General features: G+C 39.6%; 1 protein-coding gene and 1 long non-coding RNA gene across 3 annotated transcripts in view; one reads left to right on the top strand and one right to left on the bottom strand.

Annotated features, from left to right (window-relative positions):
- Positions 1 to 18,743, bottom strand: part of LOC311426674 (alpha-protein kinase 2-like) — a 70,142-nt gene that overhangs the window by 11,425 nt on the left and 39,974 nt on the right. The window contains exons 12-13 of one of the 2 annotated variants that reach the window (XM_084503201.1): positions 15,396 to 15,512; positions 7,528 to 7,661 (exon numbers count right to left, since the gene is read on the bottom strand). The exons of the other annotated variant lie outside the window; for it this stretch is intronic. Coding sequence (XP_084359327.1) covers positions 15,410 to 15,512 — 103 coding nt within the window. The 3' untranslated portion in view covers positions 7,528 to 7,661; positions 15,396 to 15,409. Of the gene's footprint in view, positions 1 to 7,527; positions 7,662 to 15,395; positions 15,513 to 18,743 lie in introns of those variants that run through there. 2 annotated transcript variants of the gene reach the window in all.
- On the top strand, positions 12,402 to 18,325 carry LOC311426678. Its single transcript, XR_014686966.1, has 2 exons — positions 12,402 to 12,543; positions 15,881 to 18,325. It is a non-coding gene; the product is annotated as an uncharacterized lncRNA (long non-coding RNA).

The raw sequence follows: 18,743 nt of genomic DNA, 5'->3' as shown, positions 1-18,743 counted from the left end.
GAATCAGGTTATTTGGTTGTGAAAGAAAGAATCGGCAAGTCTAGGTTTCTCTGATAATCTTTTGCTCTAACCTGAGTTAAGGCACCATCACCCAAGTGAAGACTTCCCAGAAGCTATAGCTAGCAAGATTATAAATAAAAAATAAATAAACCGACGCCCACCCTCAAGTCTTGAAACCTGGATTGTCACATCACTGGTTTTAGTAGACCAATCAAATGAACTTGTTAAGAGGGTTACACGTGAAACATGTGGAAAAATTTCTTCTAAAAAATAGCTGAATTAAAGAAACAGAAATACCAATTTTCATTAAAAACTAAGGACATAATCCAATATTCATCCTTTCCAATTAGTATTCTATCAATAGGTGCTGGACTAGAGAACTCAAACAATACATAGTACCTTTCCCTGGTCTGTGCTCAATATTCTCTGTTCCCCTCATGTTCACAACCATATCCGAAAGCTGGATTTGAACAAAAACACACCTTCATGCCAATGAAATAAAAACAGAAGCATAGTAATTCTAAATAACACTTGAAAAGCAACATATTTTAATTCAATCACAACATTCACGTCAGCTTTCAAGAATTAAATAAAATTGCAGTTAGAGATGAAATAGAAACTTATTTAGGTTTGAAATTTCCACTTGAGCCGAAGTATTTTGCCAAATGATATGCTTCAGGAAAAAAATGTATTTGAAAAAACCTCTCTGTGTTGGACTGAGGTGCTTCAGGCAGTTCTCACGAACCTGTGGACACCGATAGATACTGTACCACATGCTCCTTCTAACAGAGAGAGTCTCTCATCTTCACACTTTCCAGTAAAATCCTTTAAACCATACAATAACTGTCTGTTGTGGCAGAACAGATGTCCCATCCCTGGAACTGTTTGAGGCCAGGTCAGACAGGGCGTCGAGCCACCTGATCTGGTGAGAAGTGTCCCTGCCCTTTTCTTCGTTAAGGTCCCTTCCAGCCCAAACGGGTGATTCTATGCAGTGGGGGGAATTCTGGCCCCACGGCAGCCAGCAGGAATTCTGCCAGCAGCGCTACCCCAGGGCTTTCCCCTAAACTTTCACCGGTGCCTGTCACAACCAAGGCCACGATGACTGCCTGCAGCTCCCTGCACAGGTCCCCGATCCAGCAGCATGAGCTGCCCCAAAAACAAGCAAACAAAAAAAAGCCACCAACAACAACCACCACACACATAGAGAAGGAAAAAGTAAATAAATTAAAAAAAAAAATCACTAAAAATTACTAAAACCCCACTACATGCTATGAGATTAGCTACTAGCACATTTAAAGAATGAAATTCCCACTGTTTCCTTGTGCTCCCTCATCAAGCTCTTGTTTGCCTTTACTGGAACTATAAAAATCCATATGGAAGAAACCCTCATTTTCACTGTTCCACGCAGCACTTCAGACGTTCTGTTTCCGTTCAATCAGCAGGCAGCAGAATCATAGCACGGCCTGGGTTGAAAAGGCCCTTCAAGATCACCTAGTTCCAACCCCCCTGCTCCGGGCAGGGTTGCCAGCCACTAGAGCAGGATGCCCACAGCCGCATCCAGCCTGGCCTTGACTGCCTCCAGGGATGGGGCATCCACAACCTCCCTGGGCAGCCTGTTCCAGTGCCTCACCACCCTCCGAGTGAGAGCGCATCGGCCAGCGCTACCAGCCCCAGCGATAAGCCTGTGGACGAGCACACGCACGTGCTGCACACCCAGCCCCTTCAGCCGCTGCTTCCTGCAGACTTCCAGAACGGAGCTCTCTGCACCTGCCCCGCTCCGTAGGAAGCTCCCCTGATTTCAGTAGGTGTTCCAACAACACAGCACCTCTGAAATGTTTTGGCATACAAACACTGGAAAGAAAGAACTCATATTCTGTGTGTAGGTCCAGAAACAGGCAGCTGTGGTAAGATTTCCCATGGGAAGCTTCGGGCCAAAGAGCAGCTGTTTCAGCTGCTGTTACCTTGCTCAGTACCTGGTACTTCCACAGCTGATGCACCAGATCACATCTGGTCAAGCTGAGAAGTTGTGCAGTCTCTCCCCAGGGAGGATGTCAAGACCCAATTGGATAAAGCCCTGACCAGCTTGGTCTGACCCTACAGCTAACCCTGCTTTGAGCAGGAGGTTGGACCAGAGACCTCCTGTCATCCCTCGCTACCTGAATTAAACCAGGATCTTAGGATCTTACTGTTGCAGCTACTCCTCAGCAGCCTTATCATCTCAGGGAACAACGCTATTTTCTCATTGCTTCTTTAGGAAGAAACCAGAAAAAGTTCGAAGACGGATAACTAATCCTGCTCAGGTTTTTCAGTGCAGTTCTGGACACAGCTTGTATTCTTGAGATCACATTAACACAGTCCATTCCATTTTTTCCCTTGCTTTCACTTAAAATATATTGTAATACACAACCGAGGTAGCTTGCACACAGACCTTTTACTTGTGTCTGGCTGAGTTACTCACCAATCCTAAATTAAAATGGAACTTTATGTTCCACAAGCATTTAGGAGTTGTGAAACAAACTTAATCTTGCTACATATATCACTTAGTTTCACGAATCGCCCCAGTTCGTTTGTTCATTTACCTGAAGTTAAAACAGGGCTCTGACTTACTGCTTACAGAGGGCTGATAAGAATGATTAATATTTAACATTCTCAAGTTCATGTATGTGAAATGGCTCAAACAAGCTATCAATGAGAATATCGTAGCTTAAATCACCAATGACACTGGAAATGCATGCACATTTTCCCCACCAGAAGGCATATTTCACAATGTTAAAATACACGTCCTCCCTGCATCAGTGACCATGTCTTATTAAAGCATACCTCAATTTAGCATGCCATCAGGCTGCCAAGAGAGTCAAAGCACTGCAGTTACAAGCTCTTTCACTCCAAGAACAGGACTGTGCTCACAAAACTGAGCAGCCTAACAGCTGTAACAGGAGAGAGCACTACTAGTGATTGAAACTACTCACAGGTGTTGAAGCTGCAATAATTTTTCTAGCAAACAGACACTGCCAAATACCACCGTGAAAAATTAAGTCCTATCACAAGCGTAAACAGCAGACCAGAGCTGACAAGTCCTGGAGAAATAATACCCACAGTAACGATCAAATCAAAGAGAAGACTTGCTCTTGATACATTTCAGACTGAGTAATCTTTAACAAACTCCACAGAAAGGGTCTATTCTGACCCCAGAGCAGCACATAGAGCCTGTTGTTTTGGCAGAGTGGATACAAATGCCACCTTTGTACACTGCCATACTCAGCATGCAGTTTCAAAGATAGCTGCAGTAGGATATTGTTTGAAAGTAAGCTGGAAAACCATCAGCTAAAGTCAGCAGAAAATAACCCACTCTCCACTGGGGATAAAGACTAAGCTTTGCATATGTGGTGGGTTTCTTGTTTTGTTTTCTTCCAGTCATAATAAATTTCCGCAGAAGAAAAACAAGTTTTGAAGAGTATTCTAGGAACAGCAGGTGAGTTCCAATTTCATTTCATACAGAATTTATCCAGCAAACAAAAATTTAAGAATATATTCTGCTTACCAGTTAAAAATATGTGTGTATATATATATATATATATATATATATATAATTTCTGAATCCCTGAATAAGCCATGAAAGTAAAGTGTTGAAATGACTACAAATTGCATAGTTTAAGAACCTTCACTTCAACAAGAAAATAACCAATTTCTACTTGTTCTTTATATAAACTCAAGCCTATCTTCTACATAGGAAAAGAGTTTAATCTACTTATATTACTGAAACAGCAATTGAACATGTTGAATTGATTTCCAATACAACAGAAAAACAACAAACATGGAAAGTGATGTTTTATTTTATTGCCAGTAGAAATTTTAAGCTTTTAAAAATAAAGGCCAGAAAATTCAAACTTGAAGAAGCTCAAGACAACTCCTCTGAGACTAAACATATATTTCAATAGGTTTGCATGACTTTACAAGAAATGTAGCTTAGATATGTGGGGTTTTTTTTATTTGTTTGTTTTCTGAGAAACAACAAGAAGCTATCAGTGATACTCCAAAAGATGAATATCATATTGCATTATGGGGGCTCTGAAGTATAGTCCCTATACGCACTATTACAGGCTAATCCTGTTTCCAAAAAAATTACTGAAACATCTCAGTTGCACTTCCAAATAAAAATATTTTTGTTTCAAGATATAAATATTTCAAATGGCCATCTGTTGCAAACTGAACTTGCAGTTTTCCTCCCCACTCCTCCACATTGGTGTTTTAAGAACTAGTTTGCTGGTCAAATTCATTTCCTTTTCTAACACTAATAACAAAGCAATGAGATAGTAAGGAGAGAAGCACAGAAAAAAGGGAGATGTTTCAAATTAATTTGCCTTTCAAATGCATTCTGAGCACAATGCTGTATAACCTGAGAAACTGCTGTGGCCATGGCAATAAATTTAAAGTTCTGGTCATCTGAATTGCTATGTGATTAGAGGCAGCCAATTCCCATTATTTGCACTTAAGTCCTATTAACATCAAAACTGCCAGGTGTCTTTAAAAGCTCATACACTCAGCCATTTACCACCCTATCTAGGATCGAGGAGGCAGTAAGAAACTCTTCCCATTTTACACTGAGTTCTTCCTTTCAAAAACAAGCCTACATTTGCACGCAGGCCAACAGAGTATATGAATGTACATGAGGAAGGACCACAATACTGCACATTTCCTTTCTTACAGCAAACATTTCCTGGCAAGGTACAGGATAGCATGTTCTCAAACACCATCAAAAGCATGCCTGTTAACATTCAATATTTAAAAAAAAAAAAAAAAAAAAAAAAAAAATTTTAAAAAGGTGGTTTCTTAGTCTCCAAAGTTATGGTACGCTACACCAGATTTCTGTAAGATACCAAGAAGCATTTATGTGTGCTACCGTCTGTTGCAGGGTAACAAGTCCCTGAGGTGAACATTGGTTAAGCATGGTCCACGGGGTAGGAAATTTCTTGGGAACCTGATACCAGTGGAATCTGCCCTTGTTAAACCCAAAATAGATCACTTATCCCTAAGTAAGTTTTCCAGCATTTCATTCATATATGTCTTTGGAAATTATGTAGTTTCACTGTTGGAAGTCAAGCACTTTACCCAACACATTGCTGGGACATGAATAGCTAAGCCTCATTGATCAACATTGATTTTGGAATTACACCTCAGACAAGTGTTTTTGGGAACTCTGTGCCACGCTGCTCAGTTAGAAGACTGCAAATACAGAGCATTTCCAGAAGCCAACGTGAAAAAGTTTGTGTTACTCTGTCCTGAACAGTCTTGCCCAGAGAGCCTTTCTCCAATACACAACACAGAAACTGCACATGTGGCATAGACTGAGATTATCACGCCAACCCAAACCATCTGAACATAGGATCACTTCTTATTCTATTAACCACAAACCTGATTTATCCACCCTTGGAAATTCTAAGTCAATTCCCAGGCATAGAGATTGAGAGGGGAGGGGGGAAACGCAAGTTTACTGATGATTAACTTCAAATCCAGCTGTCTTTCTACCATCTATGGATACACATTCTAAAAAAAAAAAAAAAAAAAGAAAAAAGTAGAATCTGATACATGGCAAGGGAACAATGACTCCTGCAGTTTTAATTGCTGAATATTAACACTTCAGAGTGACCATATTACAAAGATGATTAGAATCTTAGAACAAATCTTTCCTGCTTTAGTTGTCAATTGGAAACTTACTCCAGCCAAGTCAGTCCAGATGAGCAGTTGCAATAATTCTAGTGCCATTACTATCCAGTAAATTTAATACCCAGTGCATAGGTAATCTTTTACAATTTAATAGAGACTGTTCTGATGACCTATCTGCTTTGAATCCAAGGATTCAGAAGTCTCTAGAAAGGTCCCCAAGCCACCATCACACCCACTTTTACTGAAGACTTACTCATTTCTCTTTGTCTCAACAACAGTATAACTCCTAAACCCTACTTCAGCAGCCAGCACATTAACAATTCCTCTTCCAATATTTTTGTTAAACAATGCCTCAATGTTGCCCAGAATTGCCAATACTTCATTTTAATTTGAGCTCAAAATCCATATTTTACTCACCTGTTGTTTCTACGTGCAAAGTTATCCACAACACGCAAACTGCATAGATCTCACTGGCCAGGTTAAAGGATGCCATTCAGGCTTCAAACTGAAAACCAGCTTCTGCTTCCTGAAACAATATCCCTTCCATAGTGTTCTCCAATTACCAATATATCAAAATTTTCTGTTTGAAAGAGAGGAAGTTCTGTTTTCACAGAAGCAGCTGCTTTCTTTTTCTTCCTGCTTTAGTCCTTGTTCTCTTTTCCCCATAGAAATGTCTTGCAACACATGAAGAGAAATTGTGATGCCTGACTCTAGCCACCTGCATTAATCTGAGCAAAGAGGGACAGCTGTGCTCAAGATGCTTATCCCCTTCCCTTACACACACCCTTTGTGACAGAAACATGACTACTCAGACAGACTAGAAAAAGAAACAGCAGATTGTTTTTCTGTGGCCTTGAAATCAAGGTTTTGTGACAAGTATCTCAGTTCAGCAGAGCTATTGCATCCAGGACTAGAATAGCCACACGAAATTCAACTTCATGCTGCATAGGACAGTGAGTTAGCCAACTAAGGAACACTACTACCTGAGGAGACTAAACATGAGATCTATGTAAAGATTACATTTAGCAAGTGAAATGTCTGCAATGTCATATAACAACTAACATTTTTTGATTTTGTCCCCGCTTTTTGTCTCCAAAACATTGATATTACAGCCACATTATTTTTGCTTATTATAACAGATGTTGAGGAATAACAAAGAGAGGAAAAAGCCCTGCTAAGCTCCATTGAAGTACCCTTAACTTGGCTATTTCTTGGCTCAATGCACTCCTGCTATAGAGGTCAATTCTAGAGAGTTCTTTTTCCAGTCACCATGTGGCCAGAACAAGTTCAAACTGGTAGCAAAAGGATGGGTTAAATTTTCAACACAGAATTATGAAAACAGTGTCATGATTTTTCAACCAATTTCTGAGCCTGCAATTTTTATCAAAAGACAAAAATAATAAAAAGCAGGCCAAGCCTATGCTGAGCTGTACTGGCTGAAATGCTTCACCTGAAGTACAGTGGGAGACAGAGGCAAAGCACGTGGTGACCACTCATATCCAGAATGAACTTCACCACTCACAGAAAAGTTAAAACAATGATTAATTAGAGCTGATTATAGCAAGCAATCAGTGCCAGGCACCCTTTCCAGCCTACTCTCTACAACATTTTCATTATCTGCTCTGGTGCAGACAACCGGAGCTGAATTCACCCGTGGGGTGCTTTTCCCTCCCGTGGGTGGTCAGACCGTTCCCTCCAGAAAGGGACGTTCTGGGCTCAGCTGCCCGGGCTGCAGAGCGCTGCCTCGCAGGCCACCAACACTCACCGTGTCCTCTGCAAGCAGGTCCAAGCAGGCCAAAGACAGCTGCAGTGAGATGGCTCCGAAGGGAGCAGAAAACACAGGCAGAAAACGTGCATCTCCTCCCTGCAGAACACAGCCGCCGACTGCCCCCAGCCCAGGCCCTGTGCCGGGAGGGCGCCTTCCGGAAGGTTCCGCTGCCTGCGAGGGTCGCACCCACGCTATTTTCCCTCTCAGGTGTGAGAGTGGGGGGTAAAGCCTGCAGGTAAAAATCTGAATCATTCCTATGCTGGGTGTAAAAGTATCACACAGATACAACGACACTGAACACACATGAGTGAAAATTAGTAAGATGTTAAGACCTTTTCCTCTGTGGAACAAGTGCTAACTTTTGTTTTCTTCTCTTTTCTGACGTAGGTGGCATTAGCCACTACTGAGCAAAGATTTGACTTATTGTGGCAAATTCTGAAGGCAATAACACTACTGGGATTCAGACTCCAAAATGACTTAGAGCTCTAGTCTTGAAATGATTAGCCCATGCTTACTGATCAAAGATTACACTTTCTGGACCCCATGTGTGTAACATGTCAGTATCTACCACAGTACGGAAAGAGTTGAAATTGTGGCCAAGAGAGAAGTGGTGGTACAAATCTCTCTGATCACAGAAACACTTGTTCTACTAAGTTTTATGTGTTTGATGACTGGCAGACCAAAATAAATCATACAGCAGCACAGTGAACCGATACTCACTGACCCAAATTCAGAGTACCAGTTTGTACAAGGCAGGAGCAGGGCAATTTTAGGGCCGTTACCACTCGGTGCTTACAGCTAGCTGTATGTAGAGGGGAGGTCTGCAGACCTCCTGGTAGCATCTAGGAAGGAAGACAGGTTACAAAAAACTTATCTCGCATTCATTGTAAATGTCCATTACTAAATAATTCGATCTGCTGAGATTCACGATTTATAGGGCTAATGCTTTGCCTGAAATGCATAGGTTGCAGAAGTGGTTGGCAGGAAAAATGAAGTTCTGTGTCTTTGATAATATCTGATTGTCTGAATGGTAATTAATTGATTGGTAAGTAATTTCTCAGATGAATGGAAGCAGTATCACTGACCTCAGCAAAAGACTTAAAGCTAAGAAGCAAGTAACAACATTTTCTGAGGGAGTAGTATTCTTGGTGGGTGAGGAGTTGCTCCTAGGGTCAGGTAAATGAACACAGGTTTTCTGTGTTAGCCATCTGCTTACAACAAATTACTTAAATTCTATCCACAGCTGTTTTGCTGGGGGAACACACAAATTTCATTGATGGTACATTGTTAGTTGGACTTTGTACTAATTTACTTAATCTGAAGATAATCCTCAACCTGAATTCTTTGTGTCTCATCTGTCAGATGGTGAATTGTCGTGAGGAATGCCAGGATGATCTAGAACTGATGTAATGAGTTTGATGATTGGGAAATTCAAATCAATTTCGTTTACTGAGCCCCAGAAGTAATCAGGAGAGATCATGTTTTCCAGGTTAAATACCTTTGCTCTACTTTATAATGCTTTAAGTTAATCTTTCCCTATCTAGTAGTCAGAATGACCAGCATAGGTAATCTTTAACCCCTTGCAGTTGACTAACAAGGGTCACAACATTTTCACTGCTGTAATTTAAGTTGTCCTAGTGCTATATATGCCTTACCTTTGCCTATTATATTGTAGTATTAGTGCCAGGAAAATGTGCTTCCTTTAATGTTCATGAAGGTTGTTGCCTCTGGGATATTGTAGGAATTTGTAATAAAATGATAAACAAATACCGATTTTGCCCACTTCCAGCCCAGTAATTCCTGTAGCAATTTCCTCTCACAAATGTAATGGTCATACACTAAACTGACAAAAATCTGAATAGCTCTACAGAAATTAGTATGTTATAGCAAAGGGACAAATTCATATACATCATTAGTTTCATATCATTTTTTTCCATAAAATGATGTGGCCTAAAACTTTGACCAAGATTAGTCTGAAAGTTTTAAACCATGCCCACAGCTGGGGAATTGTAAAATTTTCCATAGATAAAACAGCCAACTCCAGCTAAGTTTAATTCTAAAGGCATTCACTGTATGCTCATTAAAGATAGAGGCTGAGTAAAGCCATAAATGTAAAGCCATAAAATAGCTCAAATTCTCATATGCGAATGGCCATCAGTATAACTGTTAAATTCTGAGGCTGGTAATCTAAGTAAGCAAAGTAAAATAAAATGTTTAAATATCTATTCCACAGGACTACAGGATGGGAATCTCCTTGGACTGGTGCCTCAGTAATTTCCCTTTAAATCTCTACATCTTTCGGCATCACATTTTTCAGACCAGAATCTCAGCCGAGGGTCCAGTTGCCCATCTCCTTCATCCCATTGTTAAAAATTCCCCACATAGAAAATCCAGTTTTTATTTCTGTGGTAAGTTATCATTCCCACAATTTTGCAGTTGTTCCTTCATTCTTTTCACATGGGAAGCACTTCATTCCTCAGATACCTATTTCACACTTCATATCCTCCATATTACATGTAAGAAAAATGATAGGAAAGAATTCTTCCATGGACCAAATTTCAGTGTTTGTACAGCGACCCCTTAGTAAACAGGAGCAGAGCACATAAAATGGAGTCAGACAATCACAGAATTCTTCAGGTTGGAAAGGACCTTTGGAGGTCACAGGGAGTACTTCTGTGCTCTAAGCAGTGCCAACTTCAAAGTTAGGATGAACTTCGAAGTTAGATAATTTTGCTTGGGGTCATACCTACATTTTTTCAAGAGAAGAATTTGGCTCTTGGATGAATGTGCAGTGTGTATTGCATTATTTGTCCTTGTGTCACCTGTGCTGACATTTAAACAAACCAGTTCTTTTTTTTTTTTTTTTTTTTTTTTTTCCTCCAGAATTTCCAAATAATTTGGCATTTAATTTCACAGAATTGGACCAAAACCAGTCTGCAACAGTAATGAATGTTGCAATTCTGTTTCAGACTCTCATCTGTGGCTTCATGTGTACTTCATTTACAATTGCAGATTGCCATTTTGAAGAAAAGAGCTTTTATACAGAAACATATCCCCCAAAACACTGGGTAAGTGGTGTTTCTTTTGTGCACAGAAATGTAGCACATTTTAGTTTTTCTCTATTATTTTTGAAGAACAGGATGACATTTTATTTTTGAGATGTTTTGTCCTCTTTTTATTTATAAGTTTATTGCCAGATACCTGCTGTAGATGTATCTTCATATTTTCAGAGCAGCATGTGTTGTTTGCACCCAGAACTCTGGTATAATTATACAGGTAATTTTTCAGTACATTTTTCTCCCTAGACTTGTTCTAGTACTATAAGCAGACTATGACCTACTACTAATGCTGCTGCTTCTACTATTAATTCCATCTTCTTCATGCTGTGTGCATGTACATATCCCGGCTAAGACACTTCTCACTGACAACAAGCACTATCAGTACCAAATGAAAAGCAGTCCCTGCGTCAGCAGGTTTCCTGAACAGACCAAAGGCAGAAGGTAACACAAAGGCTGAGAGCACCATCGAAAAGCTCTAATCACTGGGACCCTAAACAACAGTTGTAACTGGGGGTATATTTTGCCTAATTTTAACGCAAGTCTGTTAGTAGTAATAATCATGTCACAGTCAGGTCTCACTGCACAAGATGTCTGCATACACAAAGAATATACATACATACAAATGCTGTAGATCATATCCTGATCTTTTAGAAGTTAGTGGGAATGCTTCTAAAGACTTTAATATATCCTGTTTTGGTTGATGTTAAGCGATCAGATGACTGTGATTCACTCCAGAATTTTCCCAGTTGTCTCAAGTTCATGTCTTTTTAAGGATAGAAAATGAGATGGTATCAGTGCATGCAAGTAGCTGCACAGCCAGCTGAGCTTGGCAGGTAGCCATGGTTTCCCTTCTCATAGAACACCTGAAGTTAGACAGCACAGATTACAGGTGCTTCTAACCTACGAGTAAGTGACTAGGATTGTGTTCTTACAAAATTCTTAATTTCAATAACTTTCTTCAATACTCTATCATATAGAGCAGAGTATTAAAGCCAACACTCAGGCACGTGCTTTTTTCTTTTTCTGTCTCATTTCATTCTCCACTTCCCTACTACATGTCACCTGTTAGCACTAATCATTTGTGCTTTGTGTTAATTAAAAACTTTAACAAAACTGGAAATGGTACAGTGACGTTGCTTTTAAAACTAAGTTTAGAAAACTATGTCATTATATCTCTAATAATGATTCTGCAGTTTTTTCATAAGGCAAAAAAACTATTCTTGACTGCTCTAAATATAGCTCCTTTATTGCACAAAAAGCACAGTTACACACCTTTCTCTTTTATTCATGTCTGCAGCCATTATTATGTTATTAGTGTATCTGAGACTGGAACTACACCGTGATTAGGCTGCATTTTTGTCATTAGTGTTCAGATAGGTTTAACTGAAGTCAGACTCTTCCTTAATCTCATAGGTGAGTTGGAAAATGAAACTAATTAAAAATGCAATGGACTCTTGCAGAGTTATGAAAATTCCTGCACAAAAAGACAGTAAATCAAAATAAAAAGATTGGTAAAGTCCGGCAGTGAACATTAAGATTAGACTGATGAATTCACTCTTGCTACAAGTAAGTAATTAATATGAAGACCTAGTAAACACTGCATCTTGGGGTTAAGGAGAACAAGCAGCTGAAAAAAAAAAAAAAAAGTATTTTTCATTTTTCCCTGCCCACATATGTCGTCTCTAAAGGGAGAGAAAATGGAGCTTTCAAGGATTTTTTTCCCCTGTTCTTCAATCTGTTTGACTGAAGATGACTCTGGCTCTGTGCAGTGAGGGCCATCTCCCACCCCCAGATCAATATTTTAATATGTCTTATCGGAAAGAGAATGAATTGTTTACTTTAAAACCTCAGGATCCCATAAAGGGCAAGGCAAAGGTGTCCACTGGAAACAGAGGCTTTCAACAGCTGACCACTGCTGTGACTCGTAAAAGAAAACCAAGATCTGCAATGATCAGAATACAGTGATAGTCATCAAAATGTCATACAACAGAATCTCAGTTCTGACACATCCTAACGACACACCATGGGATCATTTGCTAGTCGTGTGAGATGGTAAGTGCTTTCCTGTGCTTGCTTCACGTACAGAAAATGAAATGCTAACATGTACTAACAAAAATTAAATAGTGTAAATGAGTTTTGAATAATAAACACTTTGGCATATCAAGATGTCTGCAAATGCCTGTGGCTTGTGTAATTTAACAGGATTTAATGTCTTGTACATGGTGATCTCAGCCTGCACTTTCTATTAAAGAGATTAGGTAGCTTTAGGAAAAAAATAAAGTTGGTAGTAAGCACGCCTAGGCTTCACCAGGGTTACAGGAATGCTTCCAAGTCTGAATATATAAAAAGGACAATTTTTGTGATCCATATTCAGATACTTCTTTAAAAATTCTTTTGTTCTTCACAATGATCTTCTCAACTGGAACATTCTAGTAGTATTCTTTATATGAACATCTAGCAGAAGAAAAGCAAAAAGTAGGTTTTTCTTTTTCTGTGCTGATTATTTTTTGCTTTCTCCCTGTGCTAATCTGTTGTTCTGAGTTGCAGTACTTTTAGATGGTGGCCATTTCTTTCTTTCATTACCTTTTGTCCATGGAAATACTCCTGTTGAATTGCTGGCAGCTTCCATGTAGTTGTGGAACTATAAAACTGCCTGCTTGTAGTTATCTGGCTGTCTACTGACATAAACATTTCACAAGAAAGCCTAAAGGCTCATCTGCCAGTTCCCTGCTGCTGCTCTTGGCACTGTGTATGTCAGTGACTGTCCAACTTTACCTTAGCGAACTTAGAGTAGGATCTTGTGTAACCTTTCTTCTCTGATGCAGATATAATGCCAAGTAAAATGTGCATGGGGAAAGGGGGAAACCACTTATATGGTTATGGTATGAGTTAGAAAACAATGTAAAAGTATGTGTGTCTATTTGGCATTAATTTCTAATTATCACCAGCTAAAGCATAGACACATTTATGAAAAATAGTCTCTGGACCTCAGCAAGCCACATCCTGACTAGACATAATGTGTTCTGGGTGTGACTGTGTGTCCCGTCATTAATTCAAAAAACTCAGTGCCATTTTGATGCACAGGATGTGCTGCATATCCTTTCCTTCTTTTGGAGGTGACTCCTTCATAGCTGTGATTTCACAGTGGCCTGACCTGTCTGTGGATCTGCAAATCTGTCCAACCACTCTGCATATGCATTTCCCCACAGCACATGCAGACTCAAAACACAAAGTCAGTCAAAGATAAAAAGCAATTGGAAAAGTTTTGGCCCTGCCCAAGCATTTATAGGCTTGCTTCTTTGACAAAGGTGGGAATGATGGAGCATCTGTAATAATCATGTTCAAAACACAAAACAATCTGACAAGGTAAGCAGCTAGTGGCAGTTCATTTCTCTGCTATTTACCATTTCTCTGCTATTTCATTCCACTTTCTCAAGCCAGGGCTGCTATTTTTGTAGTACCCCTCAATCCGTATGTCACCTGGAGATCAGGTTTCTGTGCGGGAGCTTTTCCTGCAGAGAGCCATGTCCTACTCCCCTCTACCTCCAATGCTTCAGTTGACCTAGTGGCAGTCGCCCATACACAGGCTCTTATTTTGGGGCACACAGACCTCTGCTTCTCACAAACTGCAGCATGCCCTGATTCAAGCTAGGGAATGTCTCTCCTTAAAGCTGATACTTAAAGTAATGACCACTTGGTCTGAACAAGTACAGAACTGTGATTTCCCTCCATAGCTGTACCACATTCAGCTGATATGCCTCAGTTCTGTCAAACATATTTTACAAACAGCTGATGATAGAGATTTATGCCTCTCCCTTTTGTTTCTAAGCTGTAACGTACAATGCGAGTGCTGACAGCAGACTGGGAATAAAGCACAGGTGCTAAGGCTGTTACTGTGTGAGAATGACACATCATCAGGGGAGTGAATTAGGAAACATTAAAAAAACGAGACTGAAAAGAAGGCTAAACCCATGGGAGGAGTTTTGAGGATCTGAGAAGTCTACCCATTGAATGATTTAACTTGCTTAACGTTTTCTATTGCTAAAATGCTATCGGATCCAGAAGACTATAAGAAGGTGTAGCTTTCTTATATATTGGCAGAAAATACTCCCAAATACATAAAAATGTGAATGCATTTACTAAGCATAAAAAATTAGATGGATGTTTTAAAAGTATAATACTAATATGTTCTGTTGTCCCGACACAAAAAGACAACTCCTTCCCCTCTCATGAACACATCAGAAGGGTGCTTCCAGCCAGTCCATACAGCATTTTTTCTGAGTTAAAAAGTTCAAGCCTTCAGTAGCCACAAGAAACCATTGCTGAACTAAGCACATATAAAATCTTACCAAATTCTTGAAAAACTGAAAATTAATATTTAATGTACTCTGCTCTCCCTGAGTTGTTTTTTTTTAATCCAATTCTAGGGGAGTATAGGACTTACATTCCGTAGTCCTCCTTTTTCTTGAAGTTAGTAGGCTTCATTAGTGTTATCAATTAGTAATTTATTTTGTTATTGCTAATAATGAATGTTCACTAGCTGGCTTGCACTTTCACAAAGCTACTTTCTATCTGCACAGGATACCTAATGGTTTCTAATTCTAATGTCCTCCCTTCTCTGGGCTCCTTCTCTATTTTCTCTGCTGCTTTGCAGTATTCAGATGTGATCATAACATCCAACTGAATACCCATGGTTTAAGAAATCACCGTGCAGAAGATGACACTCAGTAACTTTTTGTATGCTCTTAGACCACTCCTCATGAATTTTACAGTTTCATTTTTTTAATACTTACTGAGGATGTGCAGAAAAGTTACTAGACTTGCAGGTTAAACACAGAAATGTACTCTGTCTTGTCAAACAACAACAAACAAAAAAACGTGAAGAAGAAACAATAATAATGTACCTTAGTTACACTGCTTAATTCACTGTTGGATGTGAAGCGTCACAGAAGATCTTGCACTGAATGAAACAGTTGGAAGAGAAGACCAACTTGCTGTCTAAGTAGGCTGGTTCTAAAACACTATCAAAAACAAGTATATGGAAAACAAATATAGTCTTTAGCATCATGACTCTGATCTAACGTATATCTATAGAAGTCAAGCACTTATTCTGAGTTATCTCCATCAATAAGAGAAAGGTGCAAGTCCTTGCAGAGAATGCTTCATCCCTCTCTCCATAAATTTGTCTCTTAGGGCAGCACTGATGACTTTCTAAAAGTGCCTGTCAGTTTCCTTTGCCTATAAAGGCACATTTAAAGCTACTTAGCTTTCAGATGTCTACAGCTAGCTGAGACAAAAATGCTGAATCCTATCTCCCACTTCCTTGGTGAGAACCCTGATGTGCCACATTAAGTATGCATACTGACGGTCTTTTCTCTGTGTTTTGCAGATCTTTGAAGTCTCCATGCTGAAGTCTGCATGTGTACATGTTACTTCTTCCATGGACTAACAGTCTACTAGGAGAGCTGTGGAGTGTGACAATGGTGTTTGTGTCCATTCTATCAAACGCCATTATCACACTAAATAGCTACTGGTAGATCAGACATCAATTCAGAAAAGTATATGAACTGTAGCAATACATTCTCCTACTGTGCTGTGGAATAAATAAGCTTTCTACATGTCAGGATGACTCCTTTTACAAGTAAACCCACAATAATACGTGGGAAATACATAACTCTGTGCATTTCCAGATTCGCGCTGTAAAGCACACAAGAATCATCTGAATCACAGAATCATAGAATTCTGAAGGGATCGTAACACCAGTGTTGGCAAAGTGGATTTCACTGCAGTCGATGCAGCTGTAATTACTCTACCTCTGAAAAACAAGGCTGGCTTGGGATTTTCATTTGCCTGTTGGATTGACCGTGACAATAGAGTACTGAAGCCAGTTACCTGATGTAGTCAAACCCTGGCTCTTATTTTGGTACCCCATTCAAACATACAGGTTTCAAACATTAATTGACTGAGATGCTTGTAACACTTTTCAAACAGAACACCTTTCAAAATGTTGATAAAAAGCTATTACACCCAACTGGAAACAACATTTATTCACGTTTCAAATGCTTGCAGCTTTGTTCCCTTCCATATCACAACTGTATATACAATTTCAGCACTATGCTCAAGTCCATCATTTTATGTTCTGAACCTGCTGTTTCGGGAAGGGACATAATTTCCTCATAGAAGTTCTCCTGAAAACTTTTGTGAAGAATAAGAATCAACTGTGGGAACTTTCAAAGGGATTAATGAAAGCCAGGAACAAACAATGTAACAGGGAGCCTAAATTCCATTAAATAATCCAAGATTTAGGTTCACAGGATATTGTTTTCTGGTTTGCAAAGAGTGGTAACCATAATTCAGCATGTTCACGGTTCATCAGCATGTGCCAAATTTCGATTGTTAAGTAATCAGGCACACATAATGAATAGGAAGCTTCCTATGGCTGTATTTAAGTGATGTGTAGACTGCTGTTGGAAGATATATTTATCCTTCATATATTATACAGCATTTCCATTTGCAACCAATTTCATTACAGTTTTTCCCAGCAGAATATGCTCAGTAAGTTACTTAATTTTATTCTCTAAACCTTGTTTTCTTCCAGGAGTTATTGCTGTGCAATAGTCATTAGCAATGCATACTGCTGAAAACTAACAGAATAACTACAATATTGTACAGTAAAATTCAGTTCTAGTCCAGATTTTTGTAAAAAGAATTCTCAGCACCTCAAATGATAATAACAACCTCTGGACTTCACAGAGAAACACAGAGCAGTTTCCCTATGCCTTATATATATCCTAACTGCTCTTTGTAGTCTCCTTTTCCTTTTGTTTTCATCTGTTCTGGAAACCTGCACTGCCCCTCTGCACAGGTACCTGATAGAGCAATAAAAGATATCTGAATGGAGAATAATCCTGTGGTCTTCAGACTAACCAGTGCAGGAACACTCTTGCATAGGGAAGAATACATGTATAAAGCTTACTGCCTACAGGGAGAACAAAGACTGTAGGAAAAAAATGAAGAAGAGAGGGTAATTTAAAAGTCAAAGTTCTTGTGATTTAAATCATAGGAACTAAGAGATGGGCATTATCTCCTGAGCTCTTCTACACATAGTATTATTTAGTGTTTTGTCCAGTACATTTCTAGGTATTTCAAGGATGTTAACATTTACTTTTTTAAATAAAAATATATACTCCAGAATGTATAAAAATGTGTAAAAATTTCCTTTGTAGCCTAATTTAACTAGGGTGATCTTGTCAGCAGTTCAGTCCCATCTTCAAAACTGAGTTTCTGAGGCAGTAAAAAATACACAGCTAGATACAAAGCCTGTTGTTTAGTAGCTTCAAAGTGGTTACACACTAGGCAAAAATGAGAAGTTTAAACCAGGGATGGCCCACACCTGTGTGCATGGAGTATACTTTATTATTAGCCAGATGCAGGAATGACTGCACAAACAGCTCTTCTGTTCAGGAATAGTCCTGATGGTACAGGTTCTACAGAGTGCCAAGGCTAGAGACAAACACAGTGCAGACATTGTCACCTTCTGCCTTCTGGATCTTACCAATGTCGTTTCAGCTTGCAGTTCCCCAGATCCTGCATTCCAGAAGCACAGATCACCCCAGATGGGCTGACAGCCATTTATGAGGAGTTGCTTTTTTTCCCCCTTCCAATCCAAAATAAACATCAGGCACAGTGACAAGGAAAGGGAAGGAGCAAAGTCAACGATAGAAAATATGAAGGAGAAGCGGGAGTGAGATGGTGGACAGAGGAGCACAGAAAACATTAAGCTTGAGGAGCAAGGTGCTTCAAAGGTAGAAAAGGAAGGTGGGGGTTCAGACCCGAGCTAGATCAGTACCATATGAAGGAGACTTTATTACCTTTATTGAGGGACAGCTAAAGCTGAGAGGTAAGGCCAAGAACACAAGTGAGAACATGTAAACACCCAATGAACACAAACCCTTTGTTAACTTTGTTAACCCTGGTCCAGCATCAATCATGCTAGAGCCAAGGTAACTCCTCCAAAACCATTTTTGTAGTGTCACACCCAGCAGTGCCCTAGGTTCTGGGAACACAGTGCAGCAGCACTAGCTGTGATACTGCACAAATCCTGTTCAGCTGCATAAGGTTTAGCTCTGTAATACAGCTGTACTGATTTCTGATATATTCTGATAGCTGTACTGAGTCTGGATATATTGTGACTCCTTAGTAGTCACACGCTGGCTCAAGGTACCTTTCATGTTCCTTCAGAAACAACTCTC

The sequence above is a fragment of the Aythya ferina genome (assembly GCF_964211825.1).
Source record: "Aythya ferina genome assembly, chromosome: Z".
NCBI classification, from domain to species: Eukaryota; Metazoa; Chordata; class Aves; order Anseriformes; family Anatidae; genus Aythya; species Aythya ferina.
This window is presented reverse-complemented; position numbering and strand designations above follow the sequence as displayed.